The sequence below is a fragment of the Bombina bombina genome, chromosome 6 (assembly GCF_027579735.1).
Source record: "Bombina bombina isolate aBomBom1 chromosome 6, aBomBom1.pri, whole genome shotgun sequence".
Lineage (NCBI taxonomy): Eukaryota > Metazoa > Chordata > Amphibia > Anura > Bombinatoridae > Bombina > Bombina bombina.
The window spans coordinates 651,857,644-651,882,675 of record NC_069504.1 but is presented as its reverse complement, the minus strand read 5'-3'; the positions used below and the strand labels follow the sequence as shown (position 1 = coordinate 651,882,675).

At 37.6% G+C, this 25,032-nt stretch overlaps 1 protein-coding gene across 1 annotated transcript in view; it reads left to right on the top strand.

Annotated features, from left to right (window-relative positions):
- Positions 1-25,032, top strand: part of CIB1 (calcium and integrin binding 1) — a 113,903-nt gene that overhangs the window by 4,104 nt on the left and 84,767 nt on the right. Inside the window, exons 2-3 of the mRNA XM_053717699.1 lie at positions 5,183-5,217; positions 18,281-18,383. Of these exons, the coding sequence (XP_053573674.1) occupies positions 5,183-5,217; positions 18,281-18,383 (138 nt within the window). The remainder of the gene's footprint in view (positions 1-5,182; positions 5,218-18,280; positions 18,384-25,032) is intronic.

Genomic DNA, 25,032 nt, shown 5'->3' with positions numbered 1-25,032 from the left:
CCCCAATTCGACTGGTCCTAACACTGCCTTTTGCCACAGAGGGCTGAATCATTCCTGCTTTTACTCTTCATAATAGAACGAGACTCCCTGGCTTTTTATTAACAACTCTATTACACTGTCATGAGCACACCTGAACTTGGGTGGGGTGCTTAGGACCAGTCGAATTGGGGCACCTTGTAAGTGGTGACTGGCTAAGCAAAATATGGCCATATTGTGTGACTAAGTTCCCAATATTATTTAAAAAGAATAGTTGTCTCTTGATGTATTTGCAGGCAATTTTTTGAAGCAGTTCAAAAAATATGTTGTGCTTTTCAAAATGGATGTGCGCTGATACCTTATTGTTTGTGTAATTACTGGGTCATATTGGCAGCACTCCCAGATGTGGATTTAAACTTTTTGTAAGGTGTGCTAAAAAACCAAATTTTGTATTTGTATTTAACATTACCAGGGAGACTGACCATCTCCCATTGGTTTAAGCACCCCACACAAGTTCAGGTGTGCTCATGACAGTGTAATAGAGTTGCTAATAAAAAGCCAGGGAGTCTCATTCTACTATGAATATATAATATATATATATATATATATATATATATATATATATATATATATATATATATATATATATTTCTTCTTTTTCTTTTTTTTAAAATATGCAACTAAAGGTATTGATCTAGGCTCATTTTGGTATATTTCATGCCACCATTTCACCGCCAAATGCGATCAAATAAAAAAATGTACGTTTTCACAAACTTTGGGTTTCTCACTGAAATTATTTGCATACTGCTTGTACAATCATGGCACAAATGGTTGTAAAAGCTTCTCTGTTATCCCCTTTGTTCAGAAATAGCAGACATATATGGCTTTGCCATTGCTTTTTGGTTGTTAGAAGGCCACTAATTGCAGCTGCTGTTATTCCTGACAGTGAAGGGGTTAATTAGGTAGCTTGTAAGGTTAATTTTAGCTTAAGTGTAGAGATTACCCTCCCACCTGACACTTCCCACCACCAGATCCCTACCCTCCCAAACAGCTCTTTCCTCCCTCCCTCACCCCCCATCTTGAAGTGAATGTAAAGTTTAATAAATAAGTGCCCAGTTTTTAAAAATACTCTTAAAAACAGGGGCACAATTATTCATTAAACTTTATAATGAAGCTTCTTTTTTAAAATACTTACCTTTGCTTTATTGATAACAGACCGCCAATCCTCCGCCCACAGCTCCTGCTGTAGTTAGAAGATCTATGACAAATCTGGCTTCCTCCAATTGTGTGCCTCAGGAGCTGGACGTCAAAGGGGGCATACAACGATTGGAGTAAGCCGGATTCGTCATCAATCTAACTACAGCAGGAGCTGCGGGCGGAGGGTTGTCTGTTATCAATAAAGTAAAGGTAAGTATTTTAAAAAATAAGTTTGATTGTAAAGTTCAATAAATGAAAGTGCTCCTGTTTTTAAGAGTATTTTTAGATACAGGGCACTTATTCATTAAACTTAAAATGTAAGGGGTTTTTTTTTGTTTTTTTTTCCTGCAGGGTAGGATCCACCTTACCCTCCAACCACCCTAATCCCTCACAAACGGCTCTCTAACCCTACCCGCTCCAACTTGTGCCCGCCATTTTTTACGTACTGGAAACTGTATTTCCCGAACTGGCGTTGGCAGATAAGAACTGCAAAACAATGTACTTCATTCTAACCATAATACTGAAAAAAAGTTACAGCAAACAAGATGTTTAGACGTGACTAATATGTTTATTCTGTATCAAGACAACAAGAATGTAAAGGGAAACTGAACCTACACTTTTTATTTCATGGTTCATATAGAATATGCAATTTTAAGCAGCTTTCTAATTTACTCCTATTAGCAATTTTTCTTCGTTCTCTTGGTATCTTTATTTGAAAAAGCAGAAATGTAAGCCGGCCCATCTTTGGTTCAGCACCTGTGTAGCGCTGGCTGAAACAAACTTTTTCTTTCATGATTTAGGTAGAACATACAATTGTAAACATTTTTCTAGTTTACTTCTAATATCTCATTTCCGTCATTCTCTTTGTATCATTTGTTGAAGGAGCAGCAATGCACTACTGGTTTCTAACCAATGACAATCGATGTATGGGTGTATATGTGTGTGTGTGTGTATCATACATACATACATACGGGTTGCACCGATACCATTTTTTTTTTTTTTTTAAGACCGAGTACAAGTACTGATACTTTTTTTTTTTTTTTTTTTTTTTTTTTTTATGTCATGACAGTTTACCAAGCACAATACAGACTAATGATTTAAGATTGCTTCTTTATAATTATGAACTGTATCTCAAAAGACATTTTGAAATAATAAAACAGTTTTATGTGCTTGTTGTTACAAAGTTCACAGAACATGTTTATAAATGATTACAATAACATATATAATAATAACAATAAATAACAGCTGCAGCAGCTGGGGCTTGAAAGCTACAAGTTAAAGGGGCGATTACTGGATGCAATTGGGTTGTAGGGTGCCTATATAACTGATAAATCTGACACTTGTACTTAAAGTGACAGTTCACCCAAAAACTTTCTCCCCTTTAAATTATTCCCAATTATCCTTTTTACCTGCTAGACTGTATTAAATTGGTTGCAAGTAGCTTCTTTACCCCTATTTTGGCATTTGAAATAGCTGATTTAGCTTGTGGTTTCCCAACCTATACTGAAAGTTTTGATACTGGAGTATATTCTTTTGAATAGCCTAAGTAAACACAGCAAGCAGAAGAAGTTACACTCTCAGTGGGATACAGGATAGTTAAGTAATAAAATGATAATTTTCCATTGTTCTCTCTATGTATTGAGCTTTGGTGTTCCAGACAATTATAAGATAAGGAAGCAAGTCTGTGTACACAAAGTTATAACATAATGAGATCTGATATTACCTTAAATTCAACCCCTTGTAATAGGCTGTGGTTTCAAAGCACAAAACCAGCTACTTCATATACACAAATAAAACCGAAATTGCAATTTCTCAAATATTTTATACTCTGCAGCTGGTATAACAAGTCATTGCCAATACATTAATGGAAAAGCTATTTTACAGTGTACTGTCCCTTTAATACAAAGTCGTATAATATTGGGGAAGGAGTGTCCCAGTAATCCCCTTTGAGAAAAATGGGGCATTTTGTATTCTACTGACTCAACAGAAAATAGGGCTGGTCTTCATATTTTTCCAGGGCTGCTTTTTATTCCCAGTCCAGCCCTGGCTAAGGGTGTTCCTCAGAGTACAGTATATTTTGAGCATAATTGTGCAAGATGAGAGGCTTCCAGCTGTAAAATAATACAAACAGAAGTGAACACTCCACTCCAGCTTAAAATGAAATGGGAACATACAGTTTGAAAAACGCCACAAGATGGCATATGGGTAGGAATTGGAGGTATCGGTTTAAGTATCGGTGCATTTGTACAAGTACTCATGCAAATACTTGGTATCGGCACTGATACCGATACTAGTATTGGTATCGGTGCAACCCTAACATACATACATACATACACACAGCCACCAATCGGCAGCTAGAACCAAGGTTCTTTTCTGTTCTCTTGTCTTGAAAAAGGCCTTGCTACAGGCCGAAACGCGTCGACAGTTGGTAAGCACATTTTTAATAAGTTCTTATATTTTTGTATATCTACACTATGTTCTTTTAATTTCTTTTCAGGATGTTTTTCAGGATAATTTGACTTTTTATAAGGACACAAAGCACCAGTAGGACCACATTGGAGGAATATTTTAAACACTTTTTTTACTGTGCACACAATTTTTAATTCTCTCCTTTTTTGTATTTTTGATATTTTTCACACCAATTTTATTTTCATTTTATTTTTTGATACGGTTGTTCTTCACTTCAACACTAGCACTTTTGGATTTTCAAGTTGACATTTTGGACACTTCACTTAATTGTTTTGGACACTTTCAAGTCTATTGGACACTGTTTCATATTTGGATCAACAATTGGTTGACCAATTTTATTATTTACTGTGTATCTCTAACTGTTTTATATTTTTTATATTTCAATTGTAACATTTATTATTTCCATTATGTTTTTAACTATATTTTTGTGAGGATTTGTATAATTTACAGATCCCTACTCCCCCATGTATTAAATAATATTTATTACATTCATGCATCTTAAGGAGCTCTTTAGCTTTATCATTTGATCTTGTATTTTTCACACTACCTCTGCCTATATTAGGCGCTTTATACATCCAACCACTCTTAATTTGTTTCATTTGGGCTGGCTAGGAGGCCTTTGTATAACAGCTAGAGGTAAATCCGTTGGCGCTCGGTCTACACTTATATCTATCAATCTTGTTCTCTAGCTTTCCTAGCTAGCTTGTATGGTATGTCTAATTATGACTTTTTACTGTCCCTTTATGCAAACCAAAACTTGCTGTTAATGTACTTTGGTCTTAAAGGGACAGTCAACACCCGACGCAACATAATCCCATCCCTTAGATCAGCAAAAAAATATGCCCCTGCACTGCCTCTGATTTTCCATACCTCTAATGTTGTATTAGTAATCGTTCAAAATACATAAGTTGTTCTCCTGTCGATATGGCAAACTCCTCCCCCTCCTCCTTGGTCCCCTTCTCTATAGAATGTCATGCTAGTTCATGTAGGGAATGGTGACAGTCTTTTTTTTGCTAATGCGCATTTTAATTGCTGTCCTCTTGCAAGCAGAAATAGGAAGTGAAGCTGCGAATCGCCGTGAGCGAGTGTTAAGAATCCAACAGAGGATTCTATTCTGATTGGCGGATGGGTTGAAAGCGAAAGTTACTATGCAACGGTGGGGAGAGTTTGGCGGCCATATCTAAAGGAAAATAATGTATGTATTTTGAACAATTACTAATACAACATTAGAGGTATGGAACATCCGAGGCAGTGCAGGCACATCTTCTTTTGCTGATCTAAGGGATGGGATTAAGTTGTGTTGGGTGTTGACTGTCCCTTTAATTAAATGTAAGCCAAATACATTATATTCTGCCGAATAGTTCATGAATGTTCTTTTGCTTTATTTTAATAAAATATTGTATTTGCAATAAATTATACTTGCCATTGAGTCTTGCTAAATACATTTTGTAGTCCTGGATCTAATTGTGTTTATTTTCTTCACCCAAGTGATGTCTTTATTGGAAACTTGTACTAACTTTTTTTTCAATCTGCGTTTTAGGAACTGACATACCTGACTAAGCAAGAAATCTTACTGTAAGTATTGCTTTATTTCCATATTGTATAATGTATTTCTTTTATATAATTTGATTGTTACCTAAGTAGGCTCTGGGGTATGCACGTCTTAAAGTGAATGTAAAATTTCATCAATTAGGGCCCAGTTTTTAAATATACTATTAAAAACAGGGGCACTTTCATTGATGAAAGTTTACAGTGCACCGTATTTTACAAATACTTAGCTTTTTACTTCTTCAAAGCCGGATCAGCATCCCCTGCCTGCAGGTCCTCGGTAAATACATCACCAATGACAAAACAGTCTTCCCTGAATCACCGCAGGGCCTCACGAGATGGATGCTATGGGGGGGGGGCCGTGATTGGAGGTATTTGTAAAATACGGTGAAATGTAAAATTTCATCAATGAAAGTGCCTCTGTTTTTAATAGTATATTTAAAAACCGGGCACTAATTGATGAAAGTTTACATTCACTTAAAGCACTACATGCAAATGGTATTTCCTATACTATTTATAACGGCAAGCGCTGCTGATTGGCTCAGCGGCGGTTTCCTCTTGGGACTAGCAGTTCTCCACAGGTCCCTTTTACAGGGGTTAAACAAACAGTAGTGCAGGGTCGATAGTCTAAAATTACATGCACTAACAAATGAGATCATGTAATTTTTCCAATATTATGTGAAAATGTGGGTTCTTGACAGAAGTGTCACCCTAATGGCTGTGCCATGGCTGCCAAAAATTAAAGTTGTTATAGTTATGCAATATCAGCAGCCAGGAAAGATAGGCACACAGCCATTAACTTCCAACCAAAAATAAAAATGAGGTGCACCAGCATACAGCGATGGCTTGTTGAAAACTTTATTTCCAGATAAAATCTTTCATCCCAAGAAGGGATACAAAACTTGGGTCTCCAGTGGCGATGTGAGTGGTATGGACTCCTCTCTAGGGACTGACTGCTGACATGTTTCGGCTCAGAAAGCCGTAATCGTATGGCTGTTAAAAATTAAAGTTGTGATAGTTATGCAATATCAGCAGCCAGGAAAGATAGGCGATGGGGGCGAAGTTTGCGCCCTCATTCGCGAATTTATTTGTGGGATGGTGGGAACTCGGCAGTCTCTACAGCAGTAACAATCCATTTTTTGATAATATTTGCACATATATGAGATTTATTGACGATCTCATCTTTGTGGTTAAGGGTGACTTCGTCTTTGAGGAATTTTTGAAATATGTTAACAATAATGACCTCAAATTGAAGTTTACTGGGGAGATTCAGGATAAAGAAATACATTTCTTGGACCTTACTTTATATGGCTCAGTAGAAACCAATAGGATCATTACAGATACATTCAGGAAGCCAACATCAGGAAATACGATCTTGCACGCTACCTCTTGTCATCCTAAGCATTTAATTCAATCAATTCCGAAAAGTCAGTTTCTAAGGCTTCGAAGGAACACAAATTCTGATGATTTTTTTAACCATCAAGCCAAAAAACTAATGGACAGACTAATTGCCAGGGGTTATAATCCTGATACATTACATAGGTCATTGGAAGATGTTAAAAGGAATTTTATCCCTTCATCCAGTAAGGGTAAGAAGGATGCTTTTGATAAAGATGTAGTGATATTTTCTACGGAATTTTCCTTGCAGTTTAATGACCTGTGTAATATAATCAAAAAGAACTTACCCATACTTAAAGGGGACAGTGCTTTGGCCAATGTTGTTGACAAGATTAAATTTGTGTCAAAAAAAGCACCTACATTGGGCAAAAAGCTTTCACCTAGTATGGTTAATGATAATGTCAGAGAGAAAAGTGTACAATGGCTTAATAAGAAAGGAACTTTTAAATGCTTGTCACGGAACTGTCACACCTGCCAGCATATTTATATGGGAATAAACTTCAATAGTTACTCAAATAAAGGCAATTTTAAGATTGATCATTATGCCAACTGTGGCACTACATTTGTAGTTTATCTCCTAGAATGTTCTTTATGCTCAGAACAGTACGTTGGTCAAACTTCACGTGCCCTCAGGTCTAGAATAGGGGAACATAAAAGAGACATAAAAAACTATAATAAAGATTCCAGTGTAGCAAGACACTTTAATGGCATACATTTCACAGATCAATCCAAATTTACAGTTAAAGTAATTGATGTAGCCAAAAGACCCATTCGAGGAGGTAATATTAACTCTATCCTTTCTAAAAAAGAGCTGTATTGGATATGGAAGCTTAATACAAGGACACCACATGGCCTCAATAAGGAGTGGGATATTAGTTTCTTTGTTGATTCCTAAGCTAGTACAGGAAAATATATATTTATCTAAATTGATTTCTTTTAAGATCATTGATCTTCTGGTGTTATTATCCTGTAATCCCCTTTGGCATAGTAGCCAGTGCAAGTGTACATCTAATACCTGAATTTATTGTATATGTTTTCACATTAACAGGTTATTAAGGTATTAGTGTTATTCTATCACCCATTTGTATGTTTGCTCTTATACCATGATCAGAGGTCTGATAATAATATTATCATCTGCTTTCATATTTTATGATTAATGGTTATGTTTTTTCTAACATCTGTGATTTAAGACATCTGTCGTTGTGATCCCACAGACAGATAGTTGCAATGCACATCATTCCATCAACCATTATAAGAATGGTATTTATAGATATTTTAAGTCTAATACGAATTAAATTAATATGAGGCGATTTGTAGAATTAAGCAAACAAAGTTCCTATTATTGACACTCACTATACATCAAAGTATGTGAAAATTAATATTTAAGAAATTTAAAAAATTAAATATCAAATATTTATCTATGAAGAGTTCATAAACCTATTAAATTTAAAATTATATTTATGTTGCAATAATAGGAATTAACAACAATGTTTTTTCATATTTTTTTTTCATATTATTTATTCTTTTATAACTATACTGTTGTGTCATTTTTATCATTGTTAGTTTATTTTTTGTTTCATTGTTCTTGTCTTCCTCTATAATGCACCATTTATACTAGCTCTCTTTTCTTTTGAGGGTGTGTATTTTTGAAAAATTGTGATTGGTTAACAACCAGTTAAATGGAGCATTACACAGGTGGGGAATCATCCTATGATTAAGTGCTGAATAGCACGAAACATGTCAGGACCTCGCTCCCCTTCCATGTAACCTTTTTTGCTGATGTGCTGTGCTGTGCTGCATTGCACTATTTCTTGTGTGTATTTTTTGCATTTTTAAACTTTAAGAATAAAGACTGTGTTTTACTCTACTTTTTGGAGTGCTGCTAATCCTTGAACCTGTACACAGCCATTAACCCCTATGATATTACCTTTTTGTAAGGTTATAAAATTATAAAAGTCACAAGTTTTTATATTTCCTTGTTTACCAATGTACCTACTGCCGTTTCCTTGAAGTGAGGAAAAAAAAAAAAAAATCTCCTGCGGCTGCAGGTGATTGCTAAATACTTGCATTTATAGACCTTTTTAAAACTATTCATGGTCATAAACTAAATCTAAAGTCAACTGTACTTTTATTAATGCTCTATACTAATAATAGAGCAGCTCTAAGACATAAGGTTTTCCATGTAGATCCCAGTGAGAGTCATCTGCTTAAACTACCATGTTACCATTATGCAGGGATGCGCAATTCCTATCGCCCGACGCCCGAGACATGTAGATTTGTGCGCCGTGCATATGTGTGTTTTTGTTTTTTTACAAGCAGACCGCAACAGGGCTAAAGGTGTGGTTTTTTTTTTTGTTTTTTTTTGTTTGTTTTTTTGTTTTGTTTTTTCCCCCCATTGTTATTCTAATAGTGGCCAGCAGGGGGTAACGCTCTCTTATACACTGTAAAACCGCCACGCCGCCTTTATAAAAGTACAGCGCGGCCATGAGTGAGCAGGGGACATACATGTCTAATTTGTAGTAGCTCCCTGTGCGCAACCAGTTCTCCCTGTCAGTGAAATGTAATCTCGCAAGATCGTGCTTGTGTGTGCCGGGTCCGCCCCCTCCCTATCGTCGAGAGCTTTGCTTGTTTTATGCTAGGCTGACCAGCGCCCCTGGGGAGCAGCGTTCTGTGATCCTTCCAGCCTGACCAATGGCATCTGACGGTGACAGGAGTTCTTCGATGCACCCGAGGATGTCAACCTGTCCTGAATTCCTATGTTTTAAAGCGTTTTTTTCTAACTGACGCTGCCATGCAGCCAGAAAGTGACGGGAGACATGGCCCTTTGTGTCATGCTTTAATATAGCACTTGTCACTTTCTGGCAGCGTTACAGTTATAAGAACAGCTTTAAAAGATAAAAATTCAGGACAGGTTGACATTCTGGGCTGCATCGAAGAACTCCTCTGTCACTTTCGGACGCCATCGGCTGGGAGGAAGTCTCACAGGGCGCTGCTCCCCGTGGGGCGCTGATACACACTAAGTATAAATCATATTTGACCCTCTATGGGTAGTGAGGATGGTTCACTTATTAAGTAGAAGCGTAACTGATAAAACCGTATGATCCAGGACTCGCAAGTCTAAATTATATTTTGCTGTAGGGGAAAGTGGCAAATGGTTTAAAATTGTAACTAAAGACTAAATATTCTAAATTAATTATATATAAATATATTTGTGACTGAGCTGGACTCCGTGTTTTCATGAGTGTCTGCTTATTAGCTAAGTCAGAGGTTTGGTATTTCATTGCTCATATTTGATATCTGGTTACTGTAATCCGACCATTTCATATCAGTTATACCTATTTTGACATTCATTCCTCTACTGATTGGCAGTTACATTTTTCACTGAACCCAGCAAGTTAATTAAAAGTTGGATACAAGTATATTAATTTGATAATCAAGCTATCTCAGGTGTGCAGTCCTTGCTCACTAAGTTTAAGCCTATAAAAAAAGGGAGCATCTGCATTGCCTTAAGTAACTAAATGAATGCTACTTTCTCTTGTAAGGTGTATCCAGTCCACAGATCATCCATTACTTGTGGTATATTCTCCTTCCCAACAGGAAGCTGCAAGAGGATCACCCACAGCAGAGCTGTCTATATAGCTCCTCCCCTAACTGCCACTCCCAGTCATTCTCTTGCAGCTCTCGACACGATAGGAAGTAGCTAGAGAGATGTGGTGAATTTATGTAGTTTATCTTCAATCAAAAGTTTGTTATTTTCAAATGGTACCGGAGTTGTACTGTTTTAGCCTCAGGCAGAAAGTTGAAAAAGAGTCTGCCTGTGGTTTTTGATGATCTTGGCAGGTTTTCAAGGAGAGGAGACAATGGCACTACTCACTTAATGGTGTGTTATAACGTTCCCCTACTGGTATTGATATACTGTAATATGAATTGTCTATTAGGGGTAGGTGCTTGTACCTGGGAACAAACTATACAAAAAATCAGTGAGGGACTGACAAAAGGGTACAAATATAGCACTCTATGAACGTTATTATTAATGCAAAAAATTAGGAAATTAAAATATAACTTTTACTAGATCAAGTTAAAAACAGGGGATTGACAAACATCATTAAAAGTGTAAATTTGGATCCACCACTTTTTAACCAGATACTGTCACTGCTGGTTAATAGAGACAAACACCTGTGTTAGGTATATGTGAGTCTCTTGTAAATCAAATGACAAGATTATCTCTTGGCATATTACTCATATAAGGTAACAATACTCCTGATTCAAGGTAGGTTTGGAGGCCACTAATAAATTGCAGTGAATTACGCTATCACAAGTAGAAGGTCAGATAGGCTGTTGGTGGTTATTCATAAACATCTAGGTGGTTTGCACTGAAATATCTTTACCTATGGTTGTAAGGAGTTGTGAACTTGGATAATAAATTACCTGTTAATACCGTTTAATGAAAAGTTACTCCTAAATATCTATGTTCATAAGGATAAGTATTGTGCTGCCCACACTAATATAGAGAGTGGGATACCTCACACATTACTGATTTATATCTATTAATACCGTTAATTTCTGACACACTCCTAATTTTTACCTGTTAATACCGTAAAGATGGGTACTAGATTTATCTAAAGTATTTGGTAGAAAGTCTGTTACCTTATAAGTATCATTAAAATATTGTGAATTAAGGTAAGTCTGACTCTATTACCCACTCGGTTTTATGAATAACTAGGATACTGTATATACTTGGCCTAGCCTAGATCAACACCTATATTACCTGTGAGTAAGCAGGGTTTGTGGTATACTTAGTGTGGCTCGATCAGCTTACAGCTTGCCTATGGTTGTAAGGAGTTGTGAACTCAGATGTTAAATTACCTGTAAGTACCGTTAATAAAATATTGCTGCCTGAGTATCAATGTTCTTAAGAATAAGTATTGTGCTATCCACGTTAATATAGAGAGTGGGATATCTCACACATAACTGATTTTTACCTGTTAATACCGTAAATATCTGACACACTCCTAATTTTTACCTGTTAATACCGTAAAGATAAGTACTGGTTTTTCTAAAGTATTTGGTAAAATGTCCGTTACCTAATAGATATCGTTAGAATATTGTAAATTTAAGGTAAATCTGACTCTGTTACCAGCTATATTTTATAAATAACTTGAGTACTATGTATACTAGGCCTGGCCTGGATCAATACCTATATTACCTATGAGTAAGCAAGGTTTTTTGTTATACCTAGTGTAGCTCGATCAGCTTAGACTAGATACCGCTATTGCGGCCGAAACTATTTTAATACCATTTTATATTGTCATTTGAGAAAGAATGTAGGATCAACAAATTGATTTAAAAACAACAATTAGGGGAGAACAGGGGGACGCCACTGACGCGTTTCGCCGTGGTGGCTGTATCAAAGGGCAGTCTCACTCTGTTTGCGTGAGATTTAAATACCCTTAGGTGTTGGCGGATTGGCTGTTAGAAACAGCATTATTTGTAATCATTGATTTGGATTGGTCATAATCGAGGGTGTGTGACTTAAGAAGCGTGTTGATTGGCAGGTTGTAACTAAGATCCATTGCTGTTCTCACACATAACTGAAGAGATGAGGTAACTTCAGCTGGGGGAATGGCGTGCAGGGTCTCCTGCTATGAGGTATGTGCAGTTTAAATTTTTCTAGAGAAAATGAATATGCTAGAAAATGCTGTTAATACCGGATTTATTTAAGGTAAGCCTGATTACAGTAATTTAATAACGACTAGTATCATGCTTGCTGTAAAAGGTAATATTTTTATTACTTTCTCACATTACTGAAAAATAAAACGTTTGCTGGAAGTGTTTAAACGTCTACATTTTGGTGATAAAACTTTATTGGGGCCCAGTTTTTTCCACATGGCTGGCTAGATTTTGCCTAGGGATAGTTTTTTATGGCCCTCTCACTGTGAGTACAGGTTGGGAGGGGCCTAATTTCAGGCCTAAATCGTGCAGTAGTTTTTGCAGCTTGAGACTTCCAGCTTCCCTGAAGGAGTCCCCTGAACACTTAGGGTCTCTACAAAGGGTTTTTGTGCCTTCAAAAGTCATTGTATGTGCAGGTAGGGCCACAGCAGAGCTGTGGCAGTTTGTTGTGACTGTTAAAAAACGTTTGTTTGTTTTTATCCGGTTTTGAAACTAAGGGGTTAATCATCCATTTGCAAGTGGGCGCAATGCTCTGTTAGTCTATTATACACACTGTAAAAATTTTGTAAGATTTACTGCTTTTTATCACTTTTTCAATTTCTGACAAAATTTGTTTCTCTTAAAGGCACAGTACCGTTTTTAATTTTTGCTTGTTCACATTTATCAAAGTGTTTTCCAAGCTTGCTGGTCTCATTGCTAGTCTGTTTAAACATGTCTGACATAGAGGAAACTCCTTGTTCATTATGTTGAAAAGCCATTGTGGAACCCCCTCTTAGAATGTGTACCAAATGCACTGATTTTACTTTAAGTTATAAAGATCATATTCTGTCTTTAAAAGATTTATCACCAGAGGAAATTGACCAGGGGGAAGTTATGCCGACTAACTCGCCCCACGTGTCAGAACCTTTGACTCCCGCTCAAGGGACTCCCGCTCAAGTGGCGCCAAGTACATCTAGCGCGCCCATGGCGTTTACTTTACAAGACATGGCGGCAGTTATGGATCATACCCTTACAGTGGTATTGTCCAAACTACCAGGGTTACAAGGAAAGCGAGACAGCTCTGGGACTAGAAAAAATACAGAGCTCTCTGACGCTTTAGTAGCTATGTCTGATATCCCCTCACAATATGCAGAAGCTGAGGCAGGAGAGCTTCTTTCTGTGGGTGATTTTTCTGACTCAGGGAAGATGCTTCAACCTGATTCTGATATGTCTACATTTAAATTTAAGCTTGAACACCTCCGTGTGTTGCTCAGGGAGGTTTTAGCTACTCTGGATGACTGTGACACCATTATAGTGCCAGAGAAATTGTGTAGATTGGATACATACTATGCAGTGCCTGTTTACACTGATGGTTTTTCCAATACCTAAAAGGTTTTCAGAAATTATTTCTAAGGAATGGGATAGACCAGGTGTACCATTCTCTCTCCCTCCTATTTTTTAGAAAATGTTTCCAATAGATGCAGCTACACGGGACTTATGATAAACGGTCCCTAAGGTGGAGGGAGCAGTTTCTACCCTAGCTAAGCGTACAACTATTCCCGTCGAGGACAGTTGTGCTTTCCTAGATCCAATGGATAAAAAGTTAGAGGGTTACCTTAAGAAAATGTTTATTCAACAAGGTTTTATTCTCCAGCCTCTTGCATGCATTGCCCCGGTCACTGCTGCTGCGGCCTTCTGGTTTGAGTCTCTGGAAGAGGCCTTACAGGTAGAAACTCCATTGGATGATATACTTGACAAGCTTAAAGCGCTTAAGCTAGCCAATTCATTTGTTTCTGACGCCGTTGTTCATTTAACCAAACTAACGGCTAAGAACTCAGGTTTTGCTATACAGGCGCGTAGGGCGCTATGGCTTAAATCCTGGTCAGCTGACGTTACTTCAAAGTCTAAGCTTCTCAACATTCCCTTCAAGGGGCAGACCCTATTCGGGCCTGGACTGAAGGAGATCATTTCTGATATTACTGGAGGAAAAGGTCATGCCCTTCCTCAGGATTGGTCTAATAAATTAAGGACCAAACAAACTAATTTTCGTGCCTTTCGAAACTTTAAGACGAGCGTGGCATCAACTCCCTCTAATGCAAAACAAGAGGGAAATTTTGCCCAGTCCAAGCCGGTCTGGAGACTTAACCAGGCCTGGAACAAAGGTTAGCAGGCCAAGAAGCCTGCTTCTGCCTCTAAGACAGCCTGAAAGATCAGCCCCCGATCCGGTAACGGATCTAGTAGGGGGCAGACTTTCTCTCTTCGCCCAGGCTTGGGCAAGAGATGTCCAGGATCCCTGGGCGTTGGAAATTGTGTCCCAGGGATATCTTCTGGACTTCAAAGCTTCTTCCCCAAAAGGAAGATTTCACCTCTCACAATTATCTGCAGACCAGATAAAGAGAGATGCATTCTTACATTGTGTTCAAGACCTCCTAGTTATGGGAGTGATCCACCCAGCTCCAAAGGAGGAACAGGGGCAAGGCTTCTATTCATATCTCTTTGTGGTTCCCAAGAAAGAGGGAACCTTCAGACCAATCTTAGATCTCAAGATCCTAAACAAATTTCTCAGGGTCCCATCTTTCAAGATGGAGACTATTCGAACCAGCCTACCTATGATCCAGGAGGGTCAATATATGACTACCGTGGACTTAAAGGATGCTTATCTTCACATTCCGATACACAGAGATCATCGGTTTCTCAGGTTCGCCTTCCTAGACGGGCATTACCAGTTTGTGGCTCTTCCCTTTGGGTTAGCTACGGCACCAAGAATCTTTACGAAGGTTCTGGGCTCACTTCTGGCGGTCCTAAGGCCGCGGGTCATAGCAGTAGCCCCTTACTTAGACGACATTCTGATACAGGCGTCGATTTTCCAAATTGCCTTGTCCCATACGGACATTGTTCTGGCATTCCTGAGGTCTCATGGGTGGAAAGTGAACGAAAAGAAGAGTTCTCTATCCCCTCTCACAAGAGTTTCCTTCCTGGGAACTTTGATAGATTCTGTAGAAATGAGGATTTACCTGACAGAGGACAGGTTGTCAAAACTTCTAAATTCCTGTCGTGTTCATTATTATACTTCTCGCCCTTCGGTGGCTCAGTGTATGGAAGTAATCGGCTTAATAGTAGCGGCAATGGACATAGTTCCGTTTGCCCGACTACATCTCAGACCGCTGCAACTCTGCATGCTCAGTCAGTGGAATGGGGATTACACAGATTTGTCCCCTCTACTAAATCTGGATCAAGAGACCAGGGATTCTCTTCTCTGGTGGCTATCTCGGGTCCATCTGTCCAAAGGTATGACCTTCCGCAGGCCAGATTGGACAATAGTAACAACAGATGCCAGCCTTCAGGGGTGCAGTCTGGAACTCTCTGAAGGCTCAGGGGTCGTGGACTCAGGAGGAGGCACTCCTTCCAATAAACATTCTGGAACTAAGAGCGATATTCAATGCTCTTCAGGCTTGGGCTCAGCTAGCGGCAGTGAGGTTCATCAGATTTCAGTCGGACAACATCACGACTGTAGCTTACATCAACCATCAAGGGGGAACAAGGAGTTCCCTAGCGATGTTGGAGGTTTCAAAGATAATTCAATGGGCAGATATTCACTCTTGCCATCTATCAGCTATCCATATCCCAGGAGTAGAGAACTGGGAGGCAGATTTTCTAAGTCATCAGACTTTTCATCCGGGGGAGTGGGAGCTCCATCCGGAGGTGTTTGCACAGTTGATTCAACGTTGGGGCAAACCAGAACTGGATCTCATGGCGTCTCGCCAGAACGCCAAGCTTCCTTGTTACGGATCCAGGGATCCCAAGGCAGCGCTGATAGATGCTCTAGCAGCGCCTTGGTCCTTCAACCTGGCTTATGTGTTTCCACCGTTTCCTCTGCTCCCTCGTCTGATTGCCAAGATCAAACAGGAGAGAGCATTGGTAATTTTGATAGCACCTGCGTGGCCACGCAGGACTTGGTATGCAGATCTGGTGGACATGTCATCCTTTCCACCATGGACTCTGCCTCTGAGACAGGACGTTCTACTTCAGGGTCCTTTCAACCATCCAAATCTAACTTCTCTGCGGCTGACTGCTTGGAGATTGAACGCTTGATTTTATCAAAGCGTGGTTTCTCCGAGTCGGTTGTTGATACCTTAATACAGGCGCGAAAGCCTGTCACCAGGAAAATCTATCATAAGATATGGTGTAAATATCTTCATTGGTGTGAATCCAAGGGTTACTCATGGAGTAAGGTCAAGGATTCCTAGGATATTATCTTTTCTCCAAGAAGGATTAGAGAAGGGTTTGTCAGCTAGTTCCTTAAAAGGACAGATTTCTGCTCTGTCTATTCTTTTGCACAAACGTCTGGCTGAGGTTCCAGACGTGCAGGCGTTTTGTCAGGCTTTAGTCAGAATCAAGCCTGTGTTTAAACCTGTTGCTCCGCCTTGGAGTTTAAATTTAGTTCTTCAAGGAGTTCCGTTTGAACCTTTGCATTCCATAGATATTAAGCTCTTATTCTGGAAGGTTCTGTTTTTAGTAGCTATCTCCTCGGCTCGAAGTGTTTCGGAGTTATCTGCTTTACAATGTGATTCCCCTTATCTCATTTTTCATGCAGATAAGGTAGTGTTACGTACCAAACCTGTTTTTTTTACCTAAGGTGGTATCTAATAAAAATATCAATCGGGAGATTGTTATACTGTCACTATGTCCTAATTCTTCTTCAAAGAAGGAACGTCTCTTACACAATCTTGACGTGGTTCGTGCTTTAAAGTTTTATTTACAAGCTACTAAAGATTTTCGTCAAACATCTGCATTTTTTGTTGTCTACTCTGGACAGAGGAGAGGCCAAAAGACTTCGGCAACCTCTCTTTCTTTTGGCTAAGGAGTATAATACGCTTAGCTTATGGGACTGCTGGCAAGCAGACTCCTGAAAGGATTACAGCTCATTCTACTAGAGCGGTAGCTTCCACATGGGTTTTTAAAATTTGATCATTTTGCTTCTTCGGAGGCTATTTTTGGGAGAAAGGTCTTGCAGGCAGTGGTGCCTTCCGTTTAAGCGCCTGCCTTGTCCCTCCCTTCATCCGTGTCCTATAGCTTTGGTATTGGTATCCCACAAGTAATGGATGATCCGTGGGCTGGATACACCTTACAAGAGAAAACCTAATTTATGCTTACCTGATAAATTTATTTCTCTTGTGGTGTATCCAGTCCACGGCCCGCTCTGTCATTTTAAGGCAGGTGTTATTTATTTTTAAACTACAGTCACCACTGCACCCTATAGTTTCTCCTTTCTCTTGCTTGTCTTTGGTCGAATGACTGGTAGTGGCAGTTAGGGGAGGAGCTATATAGACAGCTCTGCTGTGGGTGATCCTCTTGCAGCTTCCTGTTGGGAAGGAGAATATCCCACAAGTAATGGATGATCCGTGGACTGGATACACCACAAGAGAAATAAATTTATCAGGTAAGCATAAATTATGTTTTTTTATTATATTTTATATATTTCACTTTTATTTTTATAAATCACACGTACTTCATAGCCAGAGGACTATGGGGCAATTTCCTCATTACATTCCAGGTACATAATCTGCTACATTTGGACTTCTGTAAATCATTGCTCCTATGTGTCTGGTATTCAGAAGGGTAATTCACTGCTGTTCTTTACAGTGAGACTGTAGGTATATGTTTACAAGCCCATTGTATATACCTGCATTATATTGCTTTCATTTACACTACATTACATATTTTTATATTTGTCCTGGTAAATTGCGTTTTTTTTAGTAGGTGATACAATTATTTTTAGTTTGTCCAGAAGGTTACATGATGTTCAAAGGTTTCCCCTGTAAGATGCTATATTTAGAAATAATTACCCAGCATGAATATGTTGACAGTTAAACAGATAATACAGATAAAACCTTAGTTTTATTAGATGGGGCTCCTGCTTTAGTCCCTTGGACAAGTAATTTTTTTTGTTAGTTTTTTTTTTTATTTTAAATTTCCACACCGCTGTTATGTAATTATGTTTTTTTTTTGTTTTTTTGTTTTTTTTTTTGCCTTATCTCTGTAGTGCTTATAAAAGATTTTGTGAACTTCTGCAGAAAGAGAACAGAAGCAACATTGAGTCTGTGAGGATCCCAAAAGAAACATTTCTAACTCTGCCGGAATTAAAGGTAATACGTTAGATTTTGCATTTCTTGGCACATATAATCAGTTATTTTTCTTGCTCATTTTTGCTTTTTTGTTGGGTGTATTTTGGTTTTTTTAATAATGTAAAGTGAGTAAAACTCGTAAGATATTATTATTATTATTATTATTATTTTTTTTTTTTGACTTGTTGCATAATCCAATCTCAGTTTAAGACTATATTATATGCTATAAATCCGTCTTTTGAAGTCACTATTACAGTGGTTGCTGTTCCCCTGTGCATATTTCCTTGCTGACATATATTTTGTTCAGAAAAAAGTGTGAATAGGGCACGACTGGAAAAAATCCTCATCTCTTTTTTTTACCGTAGCCGCATAAAAACTCACACTTCCTGAGTCAAACTTTTCTCTCAACATATTCTACTGTAAACTGCGTATTTTGCTTTGCAGGTGGTGGAACTATATACAATATTTTTTTTTTTTTTTTTTGAGAAATGTTCTTATTTATTGAAAATTGTTGTTTTCAGTTTGTTTCATGTGTGGAATTGTCACGATCCTCAACATGAAGATGCTTGTAATTAGGGCTGCAACTAACTATTTTTTCGATTAATCGACTAATCGGATAAAAAAAATCTCTAATTTTTTTCCTATATTTAAATGAAATCCACATACTTACTGAGTGTTACAAATATAAACTTCAGACAAAAATTGGACAGATGTGTTAATGTAATGTTTTAAAGCAGCAGAACAAATTTTTAGAATTGAACAAAACAAAAGTTTGAAAAGAGGTAGACTATCACTATTTATAACATTTTATTATTCATTCTTTCACAAACTTTGCATTGAAATGCAAAAATGTTAAAATGACCACATGCTCCTGGCTGAGGCTGGCTCTCTTTTTGCAAGCTATATTGCCTGCAGCAAAGAAGAGGCGCTCAGATGGTGTTGAGGTGCCTGAGATGCATAAGTAGGGTTTTGCAATTTCGGCAAGGTGAGATATTGATCATTGTTAGCTCTTTACCAATGCAAGGGGCCTCTTAACAAAGTGAGCCTGGACTTCATTCTAACATAAAAAAATATATGTATCTATATGCAATGGTAAATAACCAGCTATAAGGTTAGGGAAAAATGATCTAGTCCGCTCTTAAAATAACAGATATATATGTATACAGGTTGAATTTGGTACATATTACAATTAAAAATATAAAAAAAACTATTCAAAAAAGTAAAAAGTGCTAAGGACTGTATACCAATAACAGGACAACGCCTTACACGTTTATCTACAGTACATATAATCAGAAAGCGATCCGCTAATTTTTCAAAAATATAATAGTGCACATCAATTCAAATAACTCCCATCAAATTAGGGCTAGGTGTAAAAAAACAAGCTCGGCACTATATCATGCAAAGCATAGTGGCAAATCGCCTGATTTCACTATAAACAACCCAAATTATGGCTCCTATTATTTCTGGGTTGCACATAAGCCAGAAGTAGTTGTAAACTTATAATGTCCTGAAAAAGGGAAAAGTAAATGTCTGTAGACGTCCTTTAGGCTAAGGGCATAACCATACAACACAATATCAAGTGCAGGAACTCATTGGAGTAAAGCAGCTGGTGCTGTGCACAGACCAACTAATTGCAAACCAACTAATCGATGATGAGATTCGTTGACAACTATTTTAATAATCGATTATTATTGATTTAGTTGTTGCAGCTCTACTTGTAATAGTTCTCTTTACAGGCTGCTCCCATTGTACTCTGTCACACTATAGAACAAATAAAGTCCACAATAGTTAAAAATGTAATAACACTATTGTTAATTGAGTAAAAACCTAAACTGGAGGTTGTAAACTATCACTTAAATCCCCTATGCAGTTTAAAGGTCTAAAAGTTTAACAGTATCTATAAGTAAGTCAATGAGTGATGTTAAACAGTCTTTCATTGTTGTATTGAACTGCTTAATGCTTTTTTTTTATTACAATAGATTTGTATAATCACCAAATGCATGATTAAAAAAAACAATGCAGTAGCACTAAGGGGCCGATTTAACAATGTGCAGGCGGACATGATCCATTTCTAGTGAAATGCTTGTGCAATGTCGCCCCCTGCCGCTAGCAGAGGGTGTCAATCAACCAGATCGGGTGGATTGCTGTCCGCCGCCTCAGATGTGGCAGACAAGTTAAGGAGCAGCGGTCTTAAAGGGACACTAAACCAAAAACCTTTTTTTTCATGGTTCAGGTAGATAATACAATTTTAAACAACATTCCAATTTACTTCAATTATCTAATTTGCTTTTTTTTTTTTTTTAGATATCCTTTGAAAAATAGCAATGCACATGGGTAAGCCAATCACACGAGGCACCTATGTGCAGCCACCAATCAACTACTAAGCCTATCTAGATAAGATTTTCAGCAAAGAATATCAAGAGAATGAAGCAAATTAGATAATGGAAGTAAACTAGAAAGTTGTTTAAAATCGCATGCTCTTTCTAAATCATGAAAGAAAAATGTTGTTGAGTTTCATGTCCCTTTAAGACCGCTGCTTCTTAACGTACATTTTCGGCGAGCCAGAAAGTACGGGGGTAGATAGCATCCGCTGCTTGTTAAATTTACCCCTTAGTCTGAACTTCAAATGAATAGTAGATTGATTATTTTTTTTTTTTTCCCTGTCAAATTTCAGAGTTATGTGTCTTTCCTCTCCCCCTGTATCATGTGACATCCATCAGCCAATCACAAATGCATATAGGTATATTCTGTGAATTCTTGCACATGCTCCGTAGGAGATGGCGACTCAAAAAAATGTAAATATAAAAAGACTGTGCACATTTTGTTTATGGAAGTAAATTGGAAAGTTGTTTAAAATTGCTGCTCTATCTGAATAATGAAAGTTTAATTTTGACTTGACCTTAAAGGATTACTATCTTTTGGATTTTTGACCAAAAACGGAACCCATATTTCAAAATAAAGATATAATAAATAACTCACTAACCTATTTTCAGATTCAAACGAAGCTGAATAACAGCATAAAAATAAGTTTTATTTTTTAATCCTGACGTCACCTAATCCAGCCCTCCAATATGGGCAGTTCATATCTGAAATCAGTAACCTATCCTAGCCCTATTTTATGCATATAATTATCAGAGGATTACTACGGTTTGTGCATGCGTGTTTGTTTTGTCTGAAGCCGAAACTGCCCATATGTTAATTGGATTCATGCTTGTGTATTGTTATGCTGAATCCATGAAATCTGTTATCAAGCCATTTTATGTTCAATCGAAACTGTAGAATTTTTCAGTGCCTTATATCTTTTATATCTATAAATGTAATACTATTTACTTACATATATGAATATAAAGATTTACCAATATAAATGTATTAATAAAGTTATTTATCAATAAGAGATTGTTTATACTTCATATATTGATCCGTATAAACAATTAGTTTTACATAGTTTATTTTTAATTGCTCGTTTTTTCTAGGGAGATTCACTTGTATACAATCCATAATAGATCTATTGCATGAAATAAAAAATAAATATGAGATCGTTTATACTATACTGTATATATTGGTCTTTATTAACAAATCATGTTTAAAACTTTTCTAACATTGCTCGTTAATTCTAGGGAGATTATATTGTATGAAGCTAATTGCTCGTTAATTTAGGGACGCAAGCAATGAACTTACCTTAACAGTGCAGCAAACTCTTCTGATCCGCGATCGATAGAACGGGTCTACTGCATACATAACAGACATACAGAGAGTGACGTGAGCAATGATGTTGCGGTATCTTGCGCATGCGCAATAAGAATAAAGGTCGCCATCTTCCAACCGGTGTTGTCAGCCCGGATTGGACAACGAGCATAATGAAAAACAGAGTGGGTTTGGAAAGGTTGAAAAATTCGGAGCCAAATATCTTCTAAACGGTAAGTAATTGAAACAGATAGGGCATTATAAAAATATTTAATATATGATTTTCTTTGCAGCATCGATTAGTTATTTTGTGCCTACAGTGTCCCTTTAAAGCTTTACGTATTAATCTATTTAAATGGATTTTACCTCCTTACTTTTTTTTTTTTTTTTTTTTTTTTTTTTAAATACTACATTAGTGTCCTGTCACAGCCCTACATGGAGGAGGAGGCCTTTTGCATTAAGTTTTATCTGACATCATCATCAATCTTCTAGGCTAGTAAGAGTCAGATCTGGTCATGTCCAGAACTGACAAAATAAAAACTTTAGGTTTTGAAAACACTTTGACCTAGATTACAAGATTTGCGGTGCAGTACGGCTATACCGCTGAAAAATTGGCCATTCCGCGTGGAATGGCAGGTCTCCCATATTAAAAGTCGATGCGGTACAGCTATAATGCAAGCATTTTAGCCTGTAACGCGACAATCCATTCCGCACTCAAAAAATGGCTTTTCAGTGTGGGATTTTCATACCGCTGTATTACAGGTTGTGTGTTCTGGCTAAAATGCTTGCGTTATAGCCTATACCGCCCTGATCCATTCCGCGATCTGAGACCAGTAGTTATGGATTTTGCTAAACAAAAATGTTTCACAAAACTCATAACTAAAATGTTACAAAGTACACTAACACCCATAAACTACCTATTAACCCCTAAACCTCCACCCCCGCATCCCAAATACTATTAACCCCTAATCCGCCGCCCACCCACATCGCCAACACTAAATAAACTTAATAACCCCTAAACCACCGGCCCCCCACATTGCTACTATGAAAATAAATTTATTAACACCTAACCCCCCCTAACTTTAAATTAAAATTACAATGTAACTATCTTAAAATAAATAAAATTACCTGTGAAATAAAAAACAAAACTAAGATTAAACTATAAATTACCTAACATTACTATTTAAAAAAATTAAATAAATTTAAAAAAAACTAAATTACAATATTTAAAAAATCCTAATACTACGGAAAAAAAAACTAACATTGCAAAAAAAAAAAAAAAAAATTACCAAAAACAACTAAGATTACAAAAAATAATAAATTTAATTATCCAAAAAAATAAAACTAATAGCCCTATAAAAACAAAAAAGCCACCCAAAATAAATTTAAAAAAAACCCTAACCTATCAGTTAAACAGATTTTACCTAAAATAAAATCCCCCCCCCCCCCACCCAACCAACCCCCCAAAATAAAAAAAGCCAAGTCTAAAAAAAAAAACTAAGCTACCCATTGCCCCTAAAGGGGCATTTGTATGGACATTGCCCTTTAAAGGGCATTCAGCTCTTTTTCGCCCATTTTAAAATAATAAAGCCCTAATCTTAAAAAAAAAAAAAAAAAACAACCTAAGTCTAACCCCCAAATAGGTACTCACCGTTCCTGAAGTCAGGTGGAGAAGGTCTTCTTCCAGGCGGTGACATCTTCATCCAGCGCGGGTACCTCTTCTATCTTCATCCAGGGCGAAGCGGAGGTGACTGCGGAGCCATCCAGCGTGGAGGATCCTCATCGTATGATAGTCACCGCACACTGAGGATTGAATGCAAGGTACCCCTTTTATATTGGGGTACCGTTGCATTCCTATTGGCTGAAAAATTCTAATCACCCAATAGGATGAGAGCTGCTTAAATCCTATTGGCTGTTCACATCATCCAATAGGATTTAAGCAGCTCTCATCCTATTGGCTGGTCCTGTTCTGCAGTCACCTCCATGCCGCCTTCGTCCTGGATGAAGATAGAAGAGGTCCCCACACTGGATGAAGATGTCGCCGCCTGGAAGGAAACCTCCTCCGCCGGACTTCAGGAATGGTGAGTGCCTATTTGGGGGTTAGAGTTAGGTGGGGTTTTTTTTTTATTTTTTTTATTTTAGATTAGGGCTTTTTTATTTTAATGGGCGAAAAGAGCTGAATGCTCTTGTTTTTTTATTATGGGGGACTTTGTAATTATTTTAGGTAAAAGAGCTGTTTAACTTAGGGCAATGCCCTACAAAAGGCCCTTTTTAAGGGCTATTGGTAGTTTATTGATATGCTAGGGGGGGGGTTTATTTTGGGGTGGCTTTTTTGTTTTTATAGGGCTATTAGATTAGGTTTAATTTTTATTATTTTTGATAATTTCGTTTAATTTTTTTTTTAATATTAGAATTTTTTTTTAATTTTTTCATAGTGTTAGTTTCTCCAACATAGGTGTGTCCGGTCCACGGCGTCATCCTTACTTGTGGGATATTCTCTTCCCCAACAGGAAATGGCAAAGAGCCCAGCAAAGCTGGTCACATGATCCCTCCTAGGCTCCGCCTACCCTAGTCATTCTCTTTGCCGTTGTACAGGCAACATCTCCACGGAGATGGCTTAGAGTTTTTTAGTGTTTAACTGTAGTTTTTCATTATTCAATCAAGAGTTTGTTATTTTCAAATAGTGCTGGTACGTACTATTTACTCAGAAACAGAAAAGAGATGAAGAATTCTGTTTGTATGAGGAAAATGATTTTAGCAACCGTAACTAAAATCCATGGCTGTTCCACACAGGACTGTTGAGAGCAATTAACTTCAGTTGGGGGAACAGTGTGCAGTCTCTTACTGCTTGAGGTATGACACATTCTAACAAGACGATGTAATGCTGGAAGCTGTCATTTTCCCTATGGGATCCGGTAAGCCATGTTTATTACGATTGTAAATAAGGGCTTCACAAGGGCTTATTTAAACTGTAGACTTTTTCTGG